Source organism: Aspergillus pseudonomiae, assembly GCF_009193645.1.
Source record: "Aspergillus pseudonomiae strain CBS 119388 unplaced genomic scaffold BDV37scaffold_31, whole genome shotgun sequence".
NCBI lineage: Eukaryota > Fungi > Ascomycota > Eurotiomycetes > Eurotiales > Aspergillaceae > Aspergillus > Aspergillus pseudonomiae.
The window spans coordinates 176,770-199,819 of NW_022476023.1; the positions used below are offsets into that span (position 1 = coordinate 176,770).

At 50.6% G+C, this 23,050-nt stretch overlaps 8 protein-coding genes across 8 annotated transcripts; 4 read left to right on the forward strand and 4 right to left on the reverse strand.

Moving 5' to 3' along the window:
- Positions 1 to 785: 785 nt before the first annotated feature.
- BDV37DRAFT_282903 (glycoside hydrolase family 18 protein) lies at positions 786 to 2,509 on the forward strand (the record flags this gene model as incomplete). The annotated part of the gene is made up of 7 exons (XM_032087154.1): positions 786 to 944; positions 999 to 1,373; positions 1,439 to 1,498; positions 1,553 to 1,622; positions 1,688 to 2,223; positions 2,281 to 2,351; positions 2,479 to 2,509. The coding sequence occupies 7 exons, from the start codon at positions 786 to 788 to the stop codon at positions 2,507 to 2,509; spliced, it is 1,302 nt and encodes a 433-aa protein (XP_031941674.1).
- A 353-nt stretch (positions 2,510 to 2,862) lies between these two features.
- On the reverse strand, positions 2,863 to 5,180 carry BDV37DRAFT_294021 (putative serine peptidase; the record flags this gene model as incomplete). The annotated part of the gene is made up of 10 exons (XM_032089554.1): positions 4,728 to 5,180; positions 4,544 to 4,661; positions 4,334 to 4,488; positions 4,139 to 4,261; positions 3,911 to 4,083; positions 3,775 to 3,862; positions 3,609 to 3,714; positions 3,398 to 3,557; positions 3,146 to 3,346; positions 2,863 to 3,079 (listed from the first exon to the last, which is right to left on the reverse strand). The coding sequence occupies exons 1-10, from the start codon at positions 4,968 to 4,970 to the stop codon at positions 2,863 to 2,865; spliced, it is 1,584 nt and encodes a 527-aa protein (XP_031941675.1). The 5' UTR covers positions 4,971 to 5,180.
- Positions 5,181 to 6,065: 885 nt separating this feature from the next.
- On the reverse strand, positions 6,066 to 9,474 carry BDV37DRAFT_271453 (uncharacterized protein; the record flags this gene model as incomplete). The annotated part of the gene is made up of 3 exons (XM_032084721.1): positions 6,066 to 7,890; positions 8,746 to 8,978; positions 9,055 to 9,474. The coding sequence occupies 3 exons, from the start codon at positions 9,472 to 9,474 to the stop codon at positions 6,066 to 6,068; spliced, it is 2,478 nt and encodes an 825-aa protein (XP_031941676.1).
- Positions 9,475 to 10,141: 667 nt separating this feature from the next.
- Positions 10,142 to 10,753, forward strand: BDV37DRAFT_115638 (aegerolysin family protein). The gene is made up of 2 exons (XM_032078466.1): positions 10,142 to 10,316; positions 10,369 to 10,753. Exons 1-2 carry the CDS (start codon positions 10,225 to 10,227, stop codon positions 10,694 to 10,696), a joined length of 420 nt encoding a protein of 139 aa, XP_031941677.1. The 5' UTR covers positions 10,142 to 10,224; the 3' UTR covers positions 10,697 to 10,753.
- A 204-nt stretch (positions 10,754 to 10,957) lies between these two features.
- Positions 10,958 to 14,127, reverse strand: BDV37DRAFT_294023 (uncharacterized protein; the record flags this gene model as incomplete). Its single annotated transcript, XM_032089555.1, has 4 exons — positions 10,958 to 11,738; positions 11,796 to 13,456; positions 13,517 to 13,829; positions 13,916 to 14,127. The coding sequence occupies 4 exons, from the start codon at positions 14,125 to 14,127 to the stop codon at positions 10,973 to 10,975; spliced, it is 2,952 nt and encodes a 983-aa protein (XP_031941678.1). The 3' UTR covers positions 10,958 to 10,972.
- Positions 14,128 to 14,889: 762 nt separating this feature from the next.
- Positions 14,890 to 16,312, forward strand: BDV37DRAFT_282909 (arrestin family protein; the record flags this gene model as incomplete). Its single annotated transcript, XM_032087155.1, has 5 exons — positions 14,890 to 14,951; positions 15,007 to 15,150; positions 15,214 to 15,535; positions 15,592 to 15,996; positions 16,052 to 16,312. 5 exons carry the CDS (start codon positions 14,890 to 14,892, stop codon positions 16,310 to 16,312), a joined length of 1,194 nt encoding a protein of 397 aa, XP_031941679.1.
- Positions 16,313 to 17,544: 1,232 nt separating this feature from the next.
- Positions 17,545 to 18,619, forward strand: BDV37DRAFT_294025 (FPP/GGPP synthase family protein; the record flags this gene model as incomplete). The annotated part of the gene is made up of 3 exons (XM_032089556.1): positions 17,545 to 17,611; positions 17,679 to 18,521; positions 18,576 to 18,619. 3 exons carry the CDS (start codon positions 17,545 to 17,547, stop codon positions 18,617 to 18,619), a joined length of 954 nt encoding a protein of 317 aa, XP_031941680.1.
- A 2,181-nt stretch (positions 18,620 to 20,800) lies between these two features.
- BDV37DRAFT_247731 (general substrate transporter) lies at positions 20,801 to 22,595 on the reverse strand. The gene is made up of 3 exons (XM_032081904.1): positions 22,080 to 22,595; positions 21,913 to 22,015; positions 20,801 to 21,845 (listed from the first exon to the last, which is right to left on the reverse strand). The coding sequence occupies exons 1-3, from the start codon at positions 22,543 to 22,545 to the stop codon at positions 20,861 to 20,863; spliced, it is 1,554 nt and encodes a 517-aa protein (XP_031941681.1). The 5' UTR covers positions 22,546 to 22,595; the 3' UTR covers positions 20,801 to 20,860.
- Positions 22,596 to 23,050: the final 455 nt, after the last annotated feature.

Genomic DNA, 23,050 nt, shown 5'->3' on the forward strand with positions numbered 1-23,050 from the left:
TGGCCATCGTACAACTTTGAATAGGGTTATCTTTGTCCTTCTGACATGTTGTGATACCAGCCAAGGAACTCCTTGGCCCGTCGCGGATCGCGGCCAACACTAGCCAGCGCCGTTACGTTGGTTCTATGCATGGAGGTATCGGTCTTCTACTTTCAAAACTTGAACCAAAATGAAATTGTATTGCCATGTGCCAGTTCACAATCATGATCCGTGTCTGTATGCACATGCGGCGCATGCGTTACCTCGCCGCTAGGATGACCATCGTTAACGGAGGCATTGGGTGACTGTAAATTCCATACGTTGCACAGGGCTTGCCCACTAGTAGATGTGGCTCCCTCGTTACGGTCATCTCCCATATGCTTGGGGTTGATCCTACAGTCCCCGATTGGGATCAATCAAGTATACTAAGTTGTTGATCTGAATGATAACCACATTCGTTGTATGCAAAGAAACCTCAAGGGGTGATCACTACAATGATGTTTCGACTGTATGCAACCCGAGACTTGTGTAATAAAGAAACTCTGCCTCTCTATATGAGGATGAAACACTACAATCCTACTTTCTCGGACAATGCGGCAAAACCCCAAACGCTTTCATTCACGATGTGACCACCACCTGCAGTCTGTGGCGACCGCCTGTATAGGCCCAGCCATGAGGACAATTTACATACAGAGTTAATTCACTTCCTTGGTGGCTACCTTTGTCTATAAAACCATCGCAACCCATCTCACGAAGTTGAAACATCTCACAACCTTCTCTCAGTGTCTCAGCCACACAGACCAACAATGCGTTTCTCAACCAGGATCTTTTTCAGCCTCACAGTTGTGCTCGGTTGGGCGTGGGTAGCCCATGGCGTGGCCGTCTCGAAGCTTGATGGACGGGATGAGGTGCAGGGCGCCCCTGCAGCGTCAGGCTATCGATCTGTTGCGTACTTCGTCAACTGGGTGAGTATCATCTCTCTAATCCCAATGTGGAATGAGGTTGACAAGGCACCGTAGGCTATCTACGGCCGCAATCATCAACCCCAAGATATCGTGATCGACCAACTCACCCATATCAATTATGCCTTTGCCAATGTGCGCCCTGAGACTGGGGAAGTCTACATGACTGATAGCTACGCTGATTTCGAGAAACACTATCCGGGTGACTCATGGTCTGACCCTGGCAACAATGTCTACGGTTGCATCAAACAGATGTATCTCTTGAAGAAGAAAAACCGCAACCTGAAGGTCATCCTCTCCATTGGCGGGTGGACCTACTCCCCGAACTTCGCAAAGGCCGCGAGCACAGACGCTGGACGAAAGTTGTTTGCCGACTCGTCCGTCAAGTTGCTGTCCGACTTGGGCTTTGACGGAATTGATGTTGATTGGGAGGTCCGCTTGTCCCACCAGCCCTCCAATATTGCGTACGATCACTGATTTCGTTGCGATTGTTTTAGTACCCGGAGAACGATCAAGAAGCCAACGACTATGTTCTCCTTTTGAAGCAGATCAGAACTGTTCGTCTCCTTCCCAATTGTGCCTCATAGAGTTCTAAACTAATGCCGAGCTAGGCACTAGATGACTACAGTCGAAAGAGTGCAAATGGCAAGCATTTCCTCCTCACGATCGCAACATCGGCAGGTAAGCTAATCATCAGGCCCCTCTGAGCACCTCAGCGTTCTATCTAACATAACTATCTCTGCCAGGCCCGGATAAAATCAACAAACTGCACATTAAGGATATGGACGCCCAGCTGGATTTCTGGAATCTGATGGCTTATGACTATGCCGGAAGCTTTTCCAATTTGACTGGGCACCAAGCCAACGCATACCCTGATAATTCAAATCTGGATAGCACTCCGTTCAGCACCCAAGCGGCACTTGATCTGTATCTAAAAGGAGGTGTAGCAGCGAACAAGATTGTTCTCGGCATGCCTCTGTATGGCCGGTCATTCGCTAGTACAGATGGTCTAGGTAAGCCATTCACGGCAGATGGCGAGGGTACCTGGGAGAAAGGGGTGTGGGACTACAAAGCCTTACCAAAGCCGGGATCCGAGGTGCATGAGATGGATAATATCCTTGCCAGTTACAGCTACGACAGCCAGCAGAAACGGTTGATCAGTTATGACACCCCCAAGATCGTTCAGTTGAAGGCTGGATATATCAAGAAACTGGGTCTGGGCGGCTCTATGTGGTGGGAAACCAGCTCTGACAAAGGAGGCAGCGACAGTCTGATTAGTACGGTAAGTTTCTCCTTCCTTAATATGGGCTATGTTGAAGTTGTCTGACTGTATGAGCAGGCAGTCAATGCACTCGGAGGCACAGGGGCCTTTGAGAAGGTTGAGAATCAATTGGATTACCCAGCCTCGCAGTATGACAACTTGAAGAACGGAATGAAATAGGCTGGGCAATCTCGGGACACGTACGATGTATCTTGAACTGTGGTCCGATGTTTGATTTAACTCGAATCTTGTGCTTGTGATCTGGCAACGTTATAGTTCATCTACTGGTATTCTTACTGGTCACTGAATTTTACTGTTTATGGCTGCGATTAAATTTCTTATCCCTTGTGTCTTGTATTGGTTCTACTGTAGTCGTCTTACCCGATTGCATCTGTGAGGATATGAGAATTCGTACTAAGGTTTCTCTTGGAGTGTAATCTACTCCGATCATCCATCCAGTATACACCATTGTAACATTGGCATTTGATAAGAGGGGAACATGTCAACAAACTTGTCTTACGGTCAATCGAGCTAGTAGGTCATGACCTGACTCGGTCCTCTTCCATGTTGTTTGCTAATTATAAAAGATCATGGTACGTATATACACAGCGCATCGAAATGGCAAACAGCATCTCACTTCAGGAATCGTCTCGTACCTCTCTATTTGTAGTATTCAGCAACCCATGACTTGATCTGAGCTACTGCATTGTCAACTACTTGCTTCACCCCTGCGTTTGCATAGTAATCCTTGAGATACAAGTCCGAGCAGTGAAATCCACCAGGAATAACCTGCACTGGCTCTTCAGGTGTGCTCGTTAGTGGGCCACCAGGGCGATGGGTCGATGAAACACCCGAATCGCGCCAAGGATCATATTGCCTGGGAACATGTTAATAAAGTGTTTCCTCAATCCCTCGTTGTGTCGCAAGCTCAGGCTATCCTTACCCATTCACCCAGAGCAAACGACTGGTGTTCCTGTTTTCAGACCACCCTCCTGTCCAACTATTGACAGTCGCAGCAGTCTTTCCTTTTGCACTGCCATACGTGTAACCATTCACTTCGGGGAAGTATAGTGAGCACTGGCGCTGCCAGTACGCTGCATTCACAGTCCGGGGAACAATTGTTGGGACACCGTCCGGGGCACCGCTTGAGACTAAATTTTAGATTATGCTTGGTATACAGGTAAGTGAAACTTACTCTTGCCACCAGAAGAAAGGTTCATTGCAGAGAAACCATTGCCACTGTCGATCGACCGCATTATTGACAGAGGTATCCGTAAATATGGCACTAGATGGATTATGCGTATCGAAGCAGGCCACAGTCCGGTTATCCTTCCAGTATCCGTAGTTGGCGCAATCTAGAGACACAGTCAGATTCATCGATATAAAGCTCAATGCAGGGTACCTACAGCCGGGAAGAATAGTCGATTTGAACCAATTCGCGTACCCTGTAAGAGCCTTCTGCAAGCCAACGCCTTCTGTCCCTGGAACAACAGCTGCGCCGGCTTTGACATTCTGTACCAAATGAGTCAGCCCCATGTATCAAAGAAAACCACAAATGTGGTAGAACTATACCTCAATAGCGTCGCAAAAAGCAAAGAACCCAGAGTATCCAGTCACGAAGGTGTTGTCCTGCCAGAGGTAGGGCCCTATCGGAAGGGCACTGTAGAGGTTAGGTCTGCCTCCGACGTTGCGGATTCCTTGCACTTACGCCGCAAAATCATCATAGTGCTCGAGAGCTCCCAGACCGAAGAGCTCTTTTAGAGCCGATTGTGCTGCGGCGGATCCATTCTTCCCAACACTATCAATGTGATTGGCCACCAACGAGACATCTCTGCTACAGTTCGGTGCCATGCCATGACGGATAGGATCGAAATATTGCCACTACGACATCTGTGAGCCATCAAACCAACATCTATGATGAGCTTGTGGCACTCACGAAATCGTCAATTGCTTCAACAGGAGCGCTTGTGGCATGATAGGCCCAGAACGTCTCCGGGGCGACGGCAGCGGTCCAGGCTGCCAAAGCACCACTGTATGACCCACCAACCAGCACCCATGGCTAGTAATTCATATATCAGAAACATGGCTCTTCTTGTTTGGTGATATCGTCTGGATGAGGACTCTATCTTACAGCTCTCGGCGCATTGCTGCTATTGGATGTGTCAAATTTCAACTGAACGGTTTCGGCGAAATAGGTTAAGTCCAGAATGGACTGCTCCAGCGTAAGATACTGCAGCGTCTCGGCTGTGAGTTGCTCATAAGGCGAGGATTCACCCCAGTAACGGTCTAGATCATCTTTAGACCAATGTTCTACTCTTCCCCAGGGAAATGACCCGCTCACGCTCAATCAGAATCACAGCGCCCTGAATTTCCTGCGCATAGAGACCAGTCAATGTGGTATTGGTGAGGTAGCCCTGATATCCATCGGCAGACGATTCGCCAGGAGTGAATAATACAACCTACGGTGTCCAGTCAGTGACCATGGTGCTTCCACGCGAGGTATCGCTGCAAGGCAAATACCATACCGGTGAGCCGGGTCCACCCCAGTACTCCGTACTCCACCAGTAACGCTGCGAGAAGGTCCCCTTTGAGGAGTCATGATGATCTAAGAGTTGCTCGAAGGTTGCCTCTCCTTCAACTACCGAGGATCGCGTCGAGACTGGTCGAGAGACCGGCGGAGGAACCGGCCTGGGCGGATGAATCGCGCGGCTGAGCGAGGGCCACGAGGCAAAGAGCGTGACAACGCCGAGAGGTGAGACGAAACGCATTGTGTCGAGCCCTCTGGTCACAGTGGGACTGATTCAGGAGAAGGGATACGGTTACACCCTCAGTGCAACGAGACATTGAGCGTGGCTACATGCAATGGCACGAGCCGGGGGAGGAAGGAAATTAAAGAGCATCCATAGCTTTCCGGTGCCACCGTATACAAGGACCAGCCATCGTATCATTCAGATTCTGGTAGTATGCGCGAACTTTCAAATCTCCGTCGGAGAGCGTCGGACCAGCGCCAGCCATGCAGCAGGCACATAATCTCAACTGTGATAGTGTTGAGCGGACTTGCAGTAGCGGGGACCCGGCTAAGACTAGCAGAGGCAGGTAATTTATCTAAGCGAATTAATTGGAGCTCTCAGCATGAGATTCGGCTTATCGCGAGCTAGCCAGCATCAAGTGCCGGAGTGTTTTGGGTCTACTTTCACTAGGTTCATTTTGACGGACAGTCGTATGCTTCCAAGGGAAAGCCCCTTCGATTCGTAAACAACGTCCAAAGGAACCTTTTCATCATTTTAGTGACTACGCGTCGTGGACCTTCGTGCGATAACCCATTCTGATGGCCATACCGAGATTGAGACAGTATCAGTCGCTTTCAGCGGGAGACGTCAGTGTTGCGCATAGCAGAAGATACAACGTCTTAGATCAGTTCTAGTATTATTACTGGGCTTTCCCATGAGAAAGATCTCCAATGTTCCGTAATTGTTATGTTGAATCATCAGTGTGAACTTGAGGAGATTCTGTCAAGATCAATCCCCAGATATCAAAAATATATATCCTCGCCGTCAGACTAGTACAAGACTGTTGGGATATACGATGATGTGTATTAATACAAGAATTGAACGCCCTTGTGAATGCTCTAGTAAGGCTCCATACAGAATCCCCGTCCACTCCTCTCATTCCTTCATAGATCATGATTATTTGTCTCTTCCCTCTTCTCTCCGTCGAATGTCCAAATGGCAAAATGTCTAAAACTCCCCAAGACTTCACCGCGTTAGACCTGTTCAGGGAAAGAGCACTAAGCTGATTTCGGGTATCGGCAGAAAAAGTGACCGCCCCAGGATATTTCGGTTGAACTGAACCTGAACGGACACTCATCCTATCAACTGCTGAATCTTGTCACACAGGTCTTGCATCTTGTATGGCTTATGAATAATGTCGTCCATGCCTGCTGCCTTCATCTCCGCTTGCTGCTCGGCCCGGACATTTGCGGTGACGCCTAGAACCGGGACATGCGCCATCCCATGTTTCTCGAGATCGCGAACGGCTCGCGTCGCTGAATTTCCGTCCATCACTGGCATCGCCTGATCCATTAGAATGCAGTCGAATGTACTTTGCTGGACCATAGCCAGAGCCTCGCGCCCATTACTGGCCGCGGTCACTCGAAACCCCATGGACTCGAGCTTGCGTGCCACAATACGCTGGTTGATTACGTTGTCCTCTACCACCAGAACCCGTCGTTCTTTGGTCGCGTCCGGTGGAGACCGTGGTGATTGGGATGGTTGCTGCTTGGGATACTGAGATTGGTCGGTGGACTGGGCAAGACTGGGACTGTGACGCATCACCTCCGTGTTTCCTGCCTCGTAGGCGATTCGGGCGGTATGTTGCCAGGCCTCGTCTTTGGACGCGCTGGGGGAGATCTCCTTCACATGCGTGATCTCAGGACTGGTAGGAATGGCCGGATTGGTGATCTCGTTTGTCCCTTCCGTTACCTCATGGCTGAGCGCTTGGACATCCCGGCACAACTCGGCGATGGCCCCCGGCTCTTGTCGAGGTGGCTTGCTCTTGGCGCTCTCGACACTTCGACGAACGGTGAAGAAGAAGCCGAATGTACTTCCGTGACCCTCCTTCGAGCTCACGCCGATTTCGCCCCCGTGTATATGGCAGAGCCTCCGACTGACGTTGAGGCCAAGCCCTGACCCACCGTAGATCGACTCGGTTCTCGGGGTGGCTTGATTAAATCGTTCAAACAGCCGCTTCTGTGCTTCCTCGGTGATTCCAATGCCCGTGTCCTTCACCGCGACCATGATATAGGCCATGCCACCCTCCCCCCACTCGGGCCGGTTCGTCGCATTGCGTCGCAGAGCCGACTCATCGGAGCTGAAGAAGACTACGTTGGGTGGGTAGGACGTCGGGCGCACCTTGGAGGCACCCATAAACACCGATATCTTCTTCTCGTTGCCCGCCTTGGCCGTGAACTTGATCGCATTGCAGACAAGATTCACGAGAACTTGACTCATGCGGTCGAGATCGGCGATAATCCAGTCCACTTCACAGTCGGCGTAGGAGTGGTCCAGCTTGTATTCGAAGTCGATGTCATGCTTTCGTAGCTCTGGTCGAAACATGCTCAACGACATGGCCAGATGCTGTCGTGGCTGCACGCGCCGCGGCAATAAGGTGAACATTTCTGCGTCTAACTTCGAGAACGTCAGCACGTCGTCAACGATCTTCTTCTGATGCGCAACACAAAGACTGATCGTTTCCGCCGCTTGGGCGATGTCCTTGACCCAGATGTCCTGTTGGTCCTTCTGCTGCACGGCTTCCAAAATATCTTCGGTGCAATGTAGAATGGCGGAAAGGGGATTCCGGACCTCGTGGCTGATCATATCGATAAAGCGTTCCTGTTGTTCCTTCCGCCGTTGCGCCTCCTCGGCGATTTTCTTTTGTGAAATCTCCGCCCGCTTTTCTTCAGTGATGTCGGTGATTGTGCAGTAGGAGCCTCCCTCGGTACCGAGGGGGAGTCCGCGCAGTTCTTCCTCGCCGAATGGCGTTAGCATGAGGAGGCGCCATTGGCATGGCTCGTCGCCCGTACGGTATTCGGTGCGCAGCGCTTTGTTGGCCTTCAGCGCGCTGTCATATGCCGTTGCCACCCGCTCGTAGTCGCCCCGGGCAATCGATTGTGACCAACCGTCGAATGCCCTGCGCGATCGGCAGGTCATCAGTTCTCGGAAACGGCGGTTCGAGAATAGAATCTCATCTCGCACATTGAGGACAGCAGTTCCGATCGGCGAGATATCTGCCAGCTGCTGAGCTGACAGATTGCCGGGGGACGGAGCCGCCATAAATCGAGGGCCTGAATGGTATGCCGCCCCCAATCCGGGATGCTCGACGGCCGCGTCGTACTTTACCGTAGGAAGGAATCAAGGTAGGACTTCGTTTTGACCGAATCTGTAGGTCTCTTTTCGGCGTTTAACTCCGCTGGAAATGATTGACAGCGTAGTTGACTTTCAAGGTTGTTGGTAGATATCGGTACTCCACACAAAAAGCTGCAATGGCGGCGAGTAACAATTCCTCTGGCTATAACTGTATCCCGCTAAGTTTCGCCCTCGAGAAGCCGTTCGGACCTTCGTTCAAGGACAACAGGGTTGTCTGGGTCGCGTTGGTTGATGGCTTCAGGGCTTGCATCGGAAACCCTCATCGGCAGTCAGGTCGTGACGTCACCCCAGCCAACTCGTGTCGTTGGCCACCCCGACATTCGGCTGATGTGAAACTGTACCTGGCCGTGTGTCGTGGTTACCCTGGATATAATTTTCTCTAGCGGCTGTCCTTACCCGTCTATAGAACTCATCGCAGATGGTCAAGGATCTCTACCCCCCCGGTGATTTATTTGTGATACTAGTCATCTATTAAAAAGGACGAACAAGAGCAATGTGACACCGAGAAGACTACTGGGAACACTAGGCAATAGGGTCAAGAATCGAATGTGATTTACGGACAGCTGTGCAATCGCTCCTACAGGGCCTGACTTGGTCAAGTACTTGGTTATAATGAAACCTGGGGATGAGTCTGTCGCTCTCTTTTCGAATTTGGCTGTTTCGTCGAGTCAAGAGTATGTCATGGCCATAGCTGGTCCCTTTGCCAAACACCATTTTCTGTCTCTGGCACATAGCGTAGCCTATAATGAAGGCGATCATTCGACCCTTGCCAAAATTCCACCGCCATCGGCGCCACGGCATATACTCTCCACTTCTGAGAGCCGTCCTCTTGCCCAGTGGATGCGGCACGTTCTACTTCCGCAATGCGACGGGTGAGCTCCTCGCGGTCCTGGAGGACCTGACTTTGCTTCGAGGCCATGGCGCTCACCCTCGATTTAAACGGACGCTCGGCGAAGTCCTCCCTGCACTCAGCTTCTGGCAGCTGTCGGGCTGTTCCGCGCAATCGGATTTGCCGACCAACCTGGGGCCAGTAGAATGTCAGGGCGGCATATCCATTGGTCTCCAGCTGCTGAGCTTTCGGGCTATCTGCCTTGACGGCGAAGTGCCAGCCACGATCATCGACATTCTTCAGGATGAGGACTCGAGCGTCTGGGTAGCCTTGTTCGTCAACCGTGGCCAGCGTCATGGCATGGGGCTCTTTGACGCCGGCCATGATCGCCTCGTCCAACCAGTTTTTGAAAGCATCGTGAGGGGTGTCAGGGAAGTGGTCAAAGTTCACTTCAGCGAATGGACCTTCAAGGACCGGAAGGTGGCGGAGTTGCGTTCGGATGTTGTTCTGGTCCGCCATATCCTTTGGGAGTGATATCTTGGTTTTGCTCGTAGTCAAGGGCTGGCCGAGGAGTCCCGGACAGGATTGAGGGTCTTCTTAACGGGATCCTCGACTGGACAGCGAATTTAACTGGATACGAACGGGTGCTTTCGCTTCATAGGTGTAACATGCTGGGTGTTCAATTCAGCTCTCGTCCCGGATAGCAACATAAATAAATGTCGGAGACTGCACGTCGACAGATGAGTCATATCCTGCAGGCATGTCGAACAAATAAAGCGAGAGATTATGTATAATATTTGACTGATTTAGGCAAAACTAGCCTTACTTGGCCACCGATTGAGCTGTCTATACGATGGCGGTCTTGGCAACCTCGGATGTTGAATCGAACAACAGCTGTGGCTTTACTTCCAAGGGAATATCATTCCGATCCGTCCATCTGGTAACAGTCGACTTTCCGGCATTCGTTCGGAATTATCTTTCTCCACACCATGGCGCAGCCAGCTTCCTCGAGTTCATTATTCCGGAGTATATACGAGGAGTCCGCTGTGACAGACATGCGGGGGTGGGGATACCGCAGCCCGTTCCACGGTTCTTGAGGTGAAGCTTTAAGTGTCGCGGTCATAGCTGCATCATCACCTCACTTAAATAGCTTATGCTATCCCCAACCCACCTGCCATGAAGCAGGAGAGCTTTGTATCGGTGATCAACAAACATATTACTCACTATCTTAATTCTATTGAACAGCATTGTGTGCTCTACTAAGTCGACATGCCTGCGGACGCTTTCGGCCAGTATGTCGATATCCAGATCGAAGATGGCACGAAATATGATCTGCGCATCGAAAACGCCCACCTTGACAGGTACGTACGCAGTGCTTCGGTGCTGCCTCTGCTGTTGTTGACATTGGTTCAGCGGGCAATTCTATCGGCAAGGGGACCAGAGCGATATCATGACAGCCGACGATGTGGATGATATGATCATCCGTCACAATGGCGGCATCAGAGACATCTGTTCATGTGGTGAAACCGACTCTATGTCGGGAACCCAAGGAACATTCGATCTCATGGACGATGTGAAGGACGCCCGCATCTGCACGCTGGCATGGAGCGCTCCCATGCAGACGGGAAGACGGAATATGTTCAAGATGCTCAACCATAATTCGAAATATAAAGTTGATATTGGAGATTGGCAAGAGTCCGGTACCATGGGAACCGTCACTGTTGCCATCAAAGATGAGTGATTTTTGATACTCGGACGAGCCCAGTCACTTTTTTATTTGATCCCCCCCCCAGAAAAGAGGAAGAAAAAGAAGAAACTTGGAAATACTTAGTTGTCAGTAATCACGGACTGAAAAATGTTCAAAAACCTTAATGCTCTAGTGTCAATTTCATGGAAGGCTTAATATCACTGCCATTGGTATCATTTATACTCCCACGAGAGCGTGCATAGTCTATAATGCTTGTTGTTCTATCTTTTGATAATATAAACCGCGACACCACAACCAACATGCACCAGGTCAAACAAAGTCTCCCAACTCATGCGAAACCAAGTGCGCCTCACCCAGAACCCCCTTGATCACCAGTACTAATTCATCGATGGTGCCGAGGAATTTAAGATACGCGCTCATGGCCACGCAGAAGCGGCGGTAATGCTCATCCCGCACTGTATCTGGAGAGAAGTCAATCTCTGTCGGGTGGGACTGCCAGTAGTCGAAGGCCCGTCGGACGAGTGGCGTGGGTAGAATCTCAGGCAATGCATCGCCTGTCTTCAGCGCCTGTTCACACATCCCCAGGACAGCCATGATCTCGCCAATGCATTGGTGGTCCAGTAGGGCGGTTTGTTGCGTGAGTCGATGTTGAAACTCGCTCGGAAGGTTGCCAGACAACACCAACAGCTGTCCCAGATTACGGTTCATGGCATGGCAGAGCAGCTTCACGCGGCCCAGACTCTCACTGTCGAAGCGGGAGCTCGAGAAGTCGAACCGTAGCATCTCGATAGGGCCGTCGAGCATGACCAGCCCTTCACTCAACTGTAGGGTGATTGACTCGGCGATTACACGCCCATCGTGACGGGAGCGGCCCCAGCACGATAAGAGCAAGGCATAATGGTCGGACAACGTTCGGATCGTGTGAGATAAAGTCTTGCAGATGTGTCGGGCGGCCGATGGCGGACGGGGGAACAGCTGGACAATCGTCGCGGCAGCAACGCCGATCAGGACGAGAAGTAGCCGTCGCCAGAAGACCGTATAGCCAACTCCAGGGTTGCCGTATTGTGGAATGTGCCTGATTGAAAGGTTAGCAGAGGAAGTGGCGCTATGTGACATCGAAGGAGGGACTCACGTATCATCGTAGCTGTATGCCACCACCAGCATAAAAGTGGCACCGCCCATAATTGCTCCTTGAAGTAGGCTCGGGGACACATAGAGACGAATCCACATGAAGATCGCCAGCAACACGGCCATAACGGCCGATAATCCGTAGGGATTGCCAGGACCGTTGGCCGAGCCGATATACCATGCCAAAAGCCCGAGAACACCTCCAGCAACCGTCCCAATCAGTCGCCCGATAGTGGAAAAGGTAAATTCCGACATGTAGACAAGCAAACCGGTTTGTGCCATAATCAACCCCCAGAGGCCCTTTTCCCGATAGTAGAATGCAGCAGTATGGGGAATGACACCGGGGATGCCTAGGGCGATGGTAACAACCACCATGCGTAAGGCGAAGACGCCTTCGTTCGAAGTAAACCAATGATAGGTTCCTAAAATCGCTCGTCCCAGGGGGCTGCGGTGCTTGGGTCGATATCCACGACTGATACGAAGCTTTTCTTGGGCAACTTTAGTCAAGTCCTCTGCCTCGTCGGGATCGTCCTCCACAGCCATGGCCGCTGTTGGTGTCTTCGCTTTCTTCCGAAACGCCCAGGAGGCGGCATATCGAAGGCTTGTCGGCCACCATAGCTTGGTTCCTTTGGAGTCGTGGAAAGCCGTCGATACGCGAGCGAGGAGAGCCTCTGTGCGAGTGATCGTAGTACAGACGTGTTCCTCGAAGACCATCCCAACGACAAGTGCTCCTAACTTGCGCTGGTCACGAGAGTCTCCATTTGTCGTCGGTGCGAAATGCCCAATGAGGAGCTCGGTCATATCGTGCAGAAAGCCGCTGTGAGCCTTTCGGAGATTCTCGAGTGCTGTCTGGCTTCGCTGGTACAGTTCCTCGCGTTCGGTTGGGGACGCTCGTCTCACCCATCGCCGGCAATTGACCATATGAAGGCACTCCCTTGTCACTGCCAATCCCTCTAGACACGCGTCGATAGCCATTGCGCTCGTGCGGACCAGTTCATCGACGACCTCTTGGGACAGTTGTTGGCTGTCCGGGCAGCGCAACCCTTCCAGAAGCTCCACGAGTTGGGAGAGCTGCTGGGCTCCAACCTTGTGGGGGTGCTTCTCGTCCGTGATAACAGCCTCCTTTGTTTGTTCGGCATGTTCGCGAAGGATTTCGTCCGTGCGCGCTTCCCCATGGATCCGACCGATGTGGAATTCAAGCAGAAGAATAATTGCCGCGACGGCCTGGCGCATCGGCTCCTTGAACGACGCGACTTCTTCGGGGCCCCAGAGGCCTACGGAGAAGTCCAATGGCAGAAAGGCCAAGCCAGGCTCCATCTCTCGATATTTCTGGATAATCCGCGCATGTGTCTTGCGTAGTCGGTCGATGTCCGGTTGCAGTGCTTTCTTCCCCAGCGTGACGGAGGTAAACGCCAGTGGCTGTTGGAGTAGCTCCAAGATATCCTCCATACTATCCAGCACCACATGTGAGGTCGATCGGGGAAAGAAGAGTACCGAACATGCAAAGCCGAGTCCCACACCGATGGCGGCCGGTTTCACGAGCGTCACAGGCAGCGTTCCCGAGAACGAGGGCAGAAGGGGGATAAAGTTGAGAAAGAGGTCCGAGATGATGATTCCGAAGACGGAGGTCAAGGCTGCTTTGGGATTACTTGCGCGTAGACGAGCCTATGCATGGTTATTACGCTTCTCGCTGGTCAGTTTGTATCACGGCAGAGGATCTCCTACCATGAAGTAGATGAATGTGCAGATGAGACAGAATGTAACCGCCGTGACCCGCGTGTCCAGCATGTAGCCATCGTAGATAAGTTGTTGTACCACACTGGCAGGCGGAAGTCCTGTCGCATTGGCTTGGGCCACCGCCGTCTGTTGCAATGATGCAAGTCGGGCCTGCGTGTCTGCTGCTGGTCTGGCTGCGAAAGCGGCCTTCATCGTGATGACGCCCCATGCCCAAGCCAGACACATTCCAATAATCAGAGTCAGGGCTCCCAATAGGTAAATGAACACGATCCCGGACGGCGGGAGGATCAAGAGGACCATGCTATTGATTCACATCCTCAGCATTGCGAACGAGGGACATATGCGCTCAAAAGAAAGATACAATAATCGGCCATTGGGTAGCTTTACCTCGCAAAGAAAGTAGCGGTGCCAATGCTGGTCAGCGATGGGGTGATGAAGATTAACAGACTCGCCACCCAAATGCCAACCCAGCACCGGAAGAAGACTTTCAGCTCCCGCGCATTGAAGTGATCGAGGAACGCGGGGAGCCGGAAACTATTCTTAGGGATTGCATTATTCGCATTGGAATCAATAGTGGCCGGTGGAGGCCGTTCGGACATCGCTGAGAGTGATCTTTCTCAGCCTGTGCTGGTGGTCATCAAGGATCCACGAGTGTGACGAAGATTGAAAGATATCTGAAAGCAAGGGATAGGGAATGCAGAAAAACCTCCCAGTGGGAGGAGGGGAATGCATCATTAAGTAACATAAGGCTGGCCTTCCAATAAAGTCCACGGAAAAGTGCAGATCCTTTCTTAGTCTCAATAGTTCCACTTCGCGTCCAGGATATCGGGGTGCAGATCATGTCCGGGGTCGTCTTATGCCGGCATTTATGCCCTCGGCTTATGCATTAGATTACGTACTCGGAGCTGGCTAATGCATTAAAGCTGGCAAATGAGCAGCAATGCCAGTTTTTGGGTCTGGATGGTTGACTCTTTTACCCCTTTTATGTCTTCAGGCTATTTGAACATGTTCCTGCTTGGGGCTCTGTGGGTTGGCCCACCTCCTGCTATTGAACTTAGCCTCTATTTATTTCTATATTTGCATCCGTACGACCCAAATAAGATTCTACCCCTTTATGAAAGTGCCACGTTTAGGAATCTCTCTCGTGGGATGGAATGCCACGTTCCGGTCCTTTTCCATAGACATCGCCCGTCCCTGCTGTAATGTTATTCAATCACGAGTGACATCTCAACCTCTCGGAGGAATCCGCAAAAGGTGACCCAAGCAAAGATGATCGGGAGAAGGGGCTCATATAAATCAATTGAAGTTGTGATGGACATCCGGTAGACTAGTATGCGTAGCAATGAGGCAGTACGGGTATGATGATTCAACCGTTTAAATACTTCTCCCGTCGAAAGGCACAGCCGACCTACTTTGTTATTAGGTGCGCAGCCAGCTATGAACTGTAGTTAAGGATGGTTGCTGATTGTCTCCTGCAGGTTGGATCAGAACACCATTTGGATCCCTACAGCAGGGCATACGATTAAGTACGGCCATGCTTCAGGCAAAGTTATTCTATGCCTCAGTGAACCTACGCGAGTGTGGGATATCAAGTTGCATCTTGAGGGCCGCTACTATATTAAGTATGTGACATGTTCACCACGTTTAGGAGAACGAAACTATCACTGACCTAATGTGTTCTCCAGCTGGGACGCAACGTTCCCCAGTGACTCACATCGACATTGCAAAGCTTTTTGGAAGGAGTTACCCTTCCATCACGATGTTTGGAGCTTTCTGCGGGTGTCGGCAGGAAGATCCACAACAATCTTGGGGCCGGGTAATTATGAATTTCCTTTTGAAATGTGCCTTCCAGGACGGTTACCGGAATCTATGACGGGTGTGGATGACTATTATATTCGGTATTCTTTGAGAGCACAGATCTATGGCCGGAAAGGCGAGAGTGTCGTCACATCGAGAGAGATCAGCGTTCGAAAGGTATACGATACGCCTTTGCGTACTGTTCCCAGTGTAAGTAACTCACCCTACAAGACAGCCCCAGAGCTTCAGGAGCTAATATTAGGTAGAGCATCGAGAACGATTGGCCGAACAAGATAATGTACCAAGTCGGCATCCCAACCCCGGTTGTCCAATTCGGCGGCAACATACGAGTCACATATCGCTTCGTTCCTTTACTTAAGAGGCTGCACTTGAAAACCATTAGATCGGCTATCATTGAAACGCACACGGTATCGAGACCAGCTCCTGCTTCTCGATCTCGGGAGGTTTTGGTCGATGCATTTGACCCTCCCACTTGGGAAGACATGGGTTTAACTACCGACGACAGATGCTGGTATCAATGCTCCCGGCTGCTTCATTTACCAAAGTCTACCCAGCAGTGTCTACAAAGCACCGCAGCCACGGTCCTGCAGGTTAGACATTCGATACATATTTCAATCACTCTGTTGAACCCTGATGGTCATCTATCCACGGTAAGTTAGCCGTTTCTATTCACCCAGCCTGGTACACCATCCTTATCGCTGGTAGGTCCGTCTTTCCCTCCCAGTATATATACTTTTCTGTCCGCCGGCCAGCGCTAGCCGCCAGGCGCTGTTAGACATTTCGACTTGGGACGAGGGAGAAGAAGTTCCGCCCCAGTATAGTAACCATGTCCATGATGCGAAACTGGTTGAAACATGCCCAGATAATCCTTCAACACATGACGGGCACGAATCCAACGCAAAGCCCCCAGAATACGCGGTATTAGATGACGCATCCGGAATTCCCAGTTATTGGGATACTGTTTAATCAAGTATACTCACACTCTTTCAGTGATGGCATCGTGCTGTCCCAAAGGAGTCTGATGAGACCCACGACGGAGGACTAAATTTGTAGCATTTGCCCACAACTGACCCTTTCCGTGTCGAGAGTCAACGTGGCGAATGCCGGCTGCTTTTTTCTATATAGCTCTGGGTCCGAGGCAATTCCAGTCCGTTTGACCTATGGATTGAAGCTATGAATGGATGAATTGAGACGTATGATTTATAAGGAAATGGAGGCGGTGCGCAGGAGGAATCCTCCGCTTAATGCTCTAATCGGCATCTTCTTACGAGGCAAAAGTGAGCTCGTCATAACCGTATTCTGGACGACGGCCACCGTAGCTTTCTTTGTTGTGGATGCACTCAGATGTATATATTGAGCCTCTAGCGAGATTTTGCTACTAATAGAGTGCTGATCAGACGTATGGTCGTCCAAGACTTCCCAGTGGAGCTCAGCCAGTTCATTCAATATTGGTCTTATTGCATCAGGCAGGTATTCCCAGTGGAATGCGTCGAGTCACAAGGTGCCATGACAACCTCGTCTGGATGTTGATGCAGAGGCGGTGTTTATATATAAAAGTCTGACTTTCTAGAACTCTTATTCAAGCTTCCGCTCCTCAAGATGTGGAAATATGATGCTATCTGCGCCCAAGATGTGGTTCCGCATAGCTTTATTTGCACTTGGACTTCACAAATCTCCTTTGCGTAATGTACATTGAGCATATCAGGATATTATGGTGTATCGTGCATCTTTCATACTTAGTGCGGTGAAGTCGTCCAACATGAGTGGATACCAGAGAGTGAATTGTTTCGTGGCCAGGGGGTGTGGCTGAAGTATATCTATCGGCTAAAAGAAAGATCTAGTGTGTTTCCAAGTATACATTGGTCTCAAAAAAGACCCTTGCGTTCTTTTTCAAGACTGACCTGTCATTCTGGAGGAAACTAGACGCACAGGCGCGTGTCTCAGGCCACGCATGAGATATATACATCTTCAAATCAACGATGCGATGTCACTGTGCATGACCCGTCTATTGCAGCATCGTTACACCAGATCAGTAATATTTGTGCAACAATGTAGTTAATCTTGCAGGACAGGATGGAAGCCTCGTGTCAGATCTCAGGGGCGTCCTCCCAGCTTATTATATACTGGGTCGCTTAGCGCCTTCCTACCCGGCACACATTTCAATCGATAATCGGCATTTGTGAAGCAGTCACATCACCATGGCCATCGCTTCTTCTGAGCAGTTTCAGAGCGACTTGGTTCAAGTGAGTAAGCTGGCCACAGATGGTATGTCCCAAACAGGGCTTGCGCCCGAGGCTGCCGAAAGAATTTTACAAGTACGTATGGATCAAAGTACATTATCCTCTGGTTCAGGTCAACCAGCTAATATACACAAGTGTCTTGTTCTCAACAACAAAAGGCGGAAATATCCTACGTGGCCGTACTGTTCTTGACAGTGGCTGGATGCTGAATGGTCAAAATCTGTCCCGGGTCCAAAACGAGGACCTGAAAGTACTGGGGTGCCTCGTCGAACTGCTCAACGCTGCATATTTGATTTGGGACGATATTATGGATGGATCATCCACCTGGCGTGGCCAGCCATGCTGGTATCGCCGCGAAGCTGTTGGCATGATGGCTATCAACGACGCGTGTCTTGTGAAATCTGCAATTTACGTCACGCTCAAGGAACGCTTCCATGAACACGAAGCGTATATAGACCTTTACGAGCTGTTTGCTGAAGCATCCCTACGGACTGAGCTTGGACAGCACTGTGATCTCATGTCTTCAGCAAGGTTAGTGGAGCTCGATCGGTTTTGCTGGGATCATTGTGAGTTTATCACCATGCACAAAACAGCTTTCTATACCTTTTACCTTCCCGTGGCCATTCCTCTTGTTTACTTGCGCATTGCAACCTCTGCGAAGCTAAAGCAAGTATATGAGGTATCAATGCTGCTGGGCCTTGTCTTTCAGGCCCGAGATGACTTTCTGGATGTCTATGGGGATGAGAAAGTTACTGGAAAGATTGGTACCGACATCCAGGAACACAAATGCAGCTGGCTTTCAGTCATGGCCTTACAGCATTGCAACGATGAAGAAAAGAGCGTATTGAGAAACTGCTATGGTTCCACGAATCGGGATAATGTTGCAAAGGTCAAAGACATCTTTCAAGAGCTGAACCTGGCCAAGATCTTTTATGGTTAGGATAAGGAGATGTTAACGAAGATCAACACCATGGTCGACGAGATGGCAGACTTACCATTAAAGGAGATTTTTATAGAGTTTCAGTCAAAATAATTTCGAGACTCGCGAAGGAATTTAACTCAGTCCACTGCAAATGATATTGTTACCAATCAAGCACTTGAGAGCCATCTGAATGGCTGAAACACAGAAGACGACGAAAGCACCGCGTTTCCTCTCTGGTTCAACGTTGCAAACTCTACTACAACACAGCACTGCACAAACGGATGAAAATAGTTGGCTAGTGTAATTCATCATGGAGAATCAGTCGATATTTGATATTTTTGACAGTGGGACAATACTATCATGTTGTACATCTTATTATCTTTCTTTTCATGTATATTCTGATCTCTATTTCCAGCCCCTCCGAGGGATTCATGTTGTGAATCCAGGTTCTACATGGGAGATGATAAGAGCCTCATATACTGAATTTATTCTGTTCCTGTTGTTGTTCCCGTTTCAATCCAGACCGATTGGAAATCCATTTGGGCTTCACTCGGTGTATGTGTCTTTTCGAATGAGAATGCAAGCAATCAATCTTCCTTCTGAAGTACAACAGTTTAGTCTTGACACCTGTGGTGTTTCCCTTTGTAGTATATCCTGCTCCATCCCGGTTCTTTTCGCTGACTTCCGCGGCGAGGTGTTATGTCAAACTATGATGCTTTATGATCGCATGTGCATATTTTAAGTGCAGGGGCATATATGCAAAGTTCATCAAATCAATGCAAGCAAGGCATGTGGAGGGATCGTCTGTGTCTATCCTATACGAATTCGTTTGTCCCAATTCATTGCCGTGATGGTGACAGCCAGCAGCCTCCTGGTCCCTCCATAGCCCTTCGTCGAAGTCACTGAGAGGATGCGACACAACGATGCACAATCGACCGGAGTCTTCGATTCCAAACTGTATGCCACCTGCCAGAAACAGCGATGTTGATGTGCAGCCTCATCGATGGCCTTCTCGTGCTACAGTTCTGACCGGGTTGTCTCGGATGGTTGCCGTAAAGTCGCCCAAATAACAACGCTGGCATAGGAATACTTTAGACCTTCGGTGTGCAGGGTGTAGATAGGATATCTATAAGCTCTGACCACTCAATTGGCTCTCTGCTGTCTCCTCTGCGTGGCGCACTGAACAAAATGACCGTATTTGTCGCCAAGGTATTCCTTTGCTACTTGGTCGGTCTCAGACGTTCCACCGGATATATATTCTCCTACTTCCCCAACAGGAGCATATCCCAGACTTGGTGCATTGTTCTTTCATTATGGAGGTTCACTTGAGAGTCGTATAATGTATCGATGGACCATCCTGGTAAATATCTGAAGCCGACGGGTTGGGTCTGAGAGCCAAGTGTGGGGAGAGGGTGAGGAACAACCCAGCGATGCAGCTAGCAATCGGAGAGACTCAACTCCTCCGGCCCGACGACCGGGGAACAACTGTGGGAGCGGTATTTACTATGGCCGCCAGCTGGACCCTGTGGTGCGATTCCGCCGGTGGGAACCCGGTGGATTCCACTGAGCAATTAGGGTTGCCGTTTTCTCTCGATCGGGATCTCCCCATACAGGCACCCGGAGCCACCAGTTTCCGAATCATGTCTGCTGCACCCCAGGCAGATATTTTGTGGCACCCTTGGTTAAAGTAATCAATTATGATAAATAGACTTCCGAATGATAGATGGGAGGGTCCGAATAGAGAACATGCGGTGGAGGTTACTCTTTCCCCTGGCCGTGGTAGCCGTGGCACAGCCTTCATCCAGTTTAAACCATGACCACCGAGTACATCCCGACTACGACCATGGAAGAGGATAGAAGGATATCGATGCAATTCTACCATTAAATCTCGTCAACCAACCGTTCAAGTCGCCTTGGGTAGGACTTGAATCATGTTGTGGGGCGGCGTGCGAAGCGAGAGTTGTGGGCCCAATGTTCCGCCAGGATCTGTCGTGACTCTTAACGTACGGACACTCCAGAAGAACTAGCAACGCGTATGCGTAATGTACGGAGAAGAAAGGAGCCTGTTCCCCGTAAATCTGTCAGAAGAAACCCCCAAACGGTATTCATGGGGCGGCCCAGATTCGGTATAGGAATTCGACATCACTTGACATAGAACAGGCGATGCTTACCATTAATTATGCAATGTGGCATTCCATTTATGTGAATAGAACCATTGCTTCAATTTCGTACCGATCGTAGATATGAATAAAAATACGTGACAAACTACCCTAGGCAATAGATATTATGTACACCAGTCTCCCACCAGGATTCATTCAGCTCATCAGCGTTAACAGTAAAGGCAGATCCGATCTACAATGCTGCTTCTACGTGCTCAACCTGTTTCACCTTCAGGTCACTGTGGTCGTCCTTGTTCTCCAACTGCGTAATCTGGGCCCCCAGACCCGTGCAAACATACGTGGAAAACTCTCTCGTGGGGATCTTGTTCTGGAACATTTCGTCCAGCTCCTCCAGGGACCGGTCTTTGGTCTCGGGCAGCAGGAAATACACGAAAGCGATCGCGGCAACGGAGAAACTGCCGTAGATAAATGTGACACGACCGCCGATAGACGCTTGAACGTATGGATTCACGAAGTTGATGGGAACGGAAGTGACAAAGCTGCCGAGCGATGCCAACAGCAAGGTCCGTTCTCGCAATTGCCCCGTTCCGACCTCACCGGACAGGATCCACACACCCGGCCCCCATGATAAACCGTAGAAGACATACCACAGAATGAGCATCGCGACGCACCCGTTCTGGGCTATCGCGGTGAGGTTGGCCGTCCCGTATGCGCTGGCGCCACCGACCCCCATCATCATGGCGGCCATGAGCAAAGCACCCACAAGCATGTTGATCCGCCGTCCGAGCTTGTCGAAAGTGTATAGCGAGATGCAGTTGGCCACCAGACCACAAGTCTGGACAATGACGTTCGACTTCAATGGATCCGGAAATCCCAATTGCTTCATGAACGTTACGATAAAGTTGTTGATAAACGAGATACCCTGAGCCTGCTGCAGGATTTGGACGCCCATCGCGATGATGGTCCGTCGCAGGTTCACCCCACGAAAGCAGTCTAGCACACTTGTTGCCTTATGGAACTCAAGCTGCTCTTCGAGCTGGAGTTGCAAGAGTTGGATTTCCTCGCTGGCGTTGTAGTCGGCCCCGAACAGAACTTTCATGGACGCCTTGGCTTCCTGCAGCCGTCCGCGATAGACCAAGTATCGAGGGGTCTCGGGGAGAAAGGGATATCCCAGCACGATGCCTAGTGGAACCAAGAGCTGACAGAGAATGACCGTGCTACGTGTTGGTTAGTCAATGCAAGCATTTCCAGAGCAAATGGGTGCAGAGAAGCCATGACACTTACAGATAGGCCCACTCGCCTTTGATATTCTGACAGAGGAAAACCACCAGGGTCGCGAGGAAGCCACCAAATGTATTCCAAATCGAGTATGCTGTCAGAAACGCCCCTGGATGGAGATGGTCAGCATCCACCTTCTGTCTGCCAGGAGATCGCTTGAGCACTGTACGAACCTCTAACCTTGGTGGGAGCACATTCGGACTGATACATCGGCACCACATTGGAAGCTACGCCGATGCCGGAATAGACCACAATACGGCCAACAACCAGTTGCCAGAAGGAGGTGACGGCGGAAGCCTCCAGAACCGTTCCGACGGTCAGAAGTCCCGACATCACCAACAATGTCGGTTTCCTTCCCAAATGCGAACATAACCAAGGAGCTGCGAGACATCCTAGAATGATACCAGCCGAACCGGTACCCGTGCCGGCCGACTGCTTCTCCGAGGGAAGAACATATCCACCGGTGCTTGGATCATATACTCCGTAATGTTTGTTAAACTGCTCGAGACCTAACGCACCTCCCCACCAGGAGTTGTCAAAGCCGAATCCCATGGCGCCCAAGGAGACTAAACATCCGATGAACACGAGACGGGCATTGAGCTCCTGATACAGAGCGGACTGCTTGAAGGACCCCAACATCTTGCCGACCGTCGCCAAATCGGCACAATTAGAGTCAGTGGAAGGTGAGAATAATAGATGACATGCACATCGCGACGGGACAAGAGTCTCCGCGGCATACTTATATTTTTCGAGAACACACCACGTCGAGTCGCCACAGCGGAAAGCGGAGTGGTATACGGACCAGACCGATGGCTCATGAGACTAACGAAGCTACCGACGCCATCAGCTTAGGGTTGGCACCGTTCTTGGTAGCCTGGTGCTTCCCCATACTGTCTATTGGGGATAATTGTACGCCCGCGGGGATTGAGTTGGGACGACCAGGGCTAACTCCACGAGATTGGGGGAAGCCGGAACCCCCATGGGGCTTTTCTGGGTGGATTAAATTGGCCAGTAGTGAAACTGTGGGGAACGTCTTGCTCCGCCTCGAACCTGAAGTCTTGAAGCTCCCGATGAAACTCCCGATGCAATTCCGGCTTGCTTGGAACTGCCTGTTTCGGCCCCGCCTGGGCCCACTCCGGTTCTT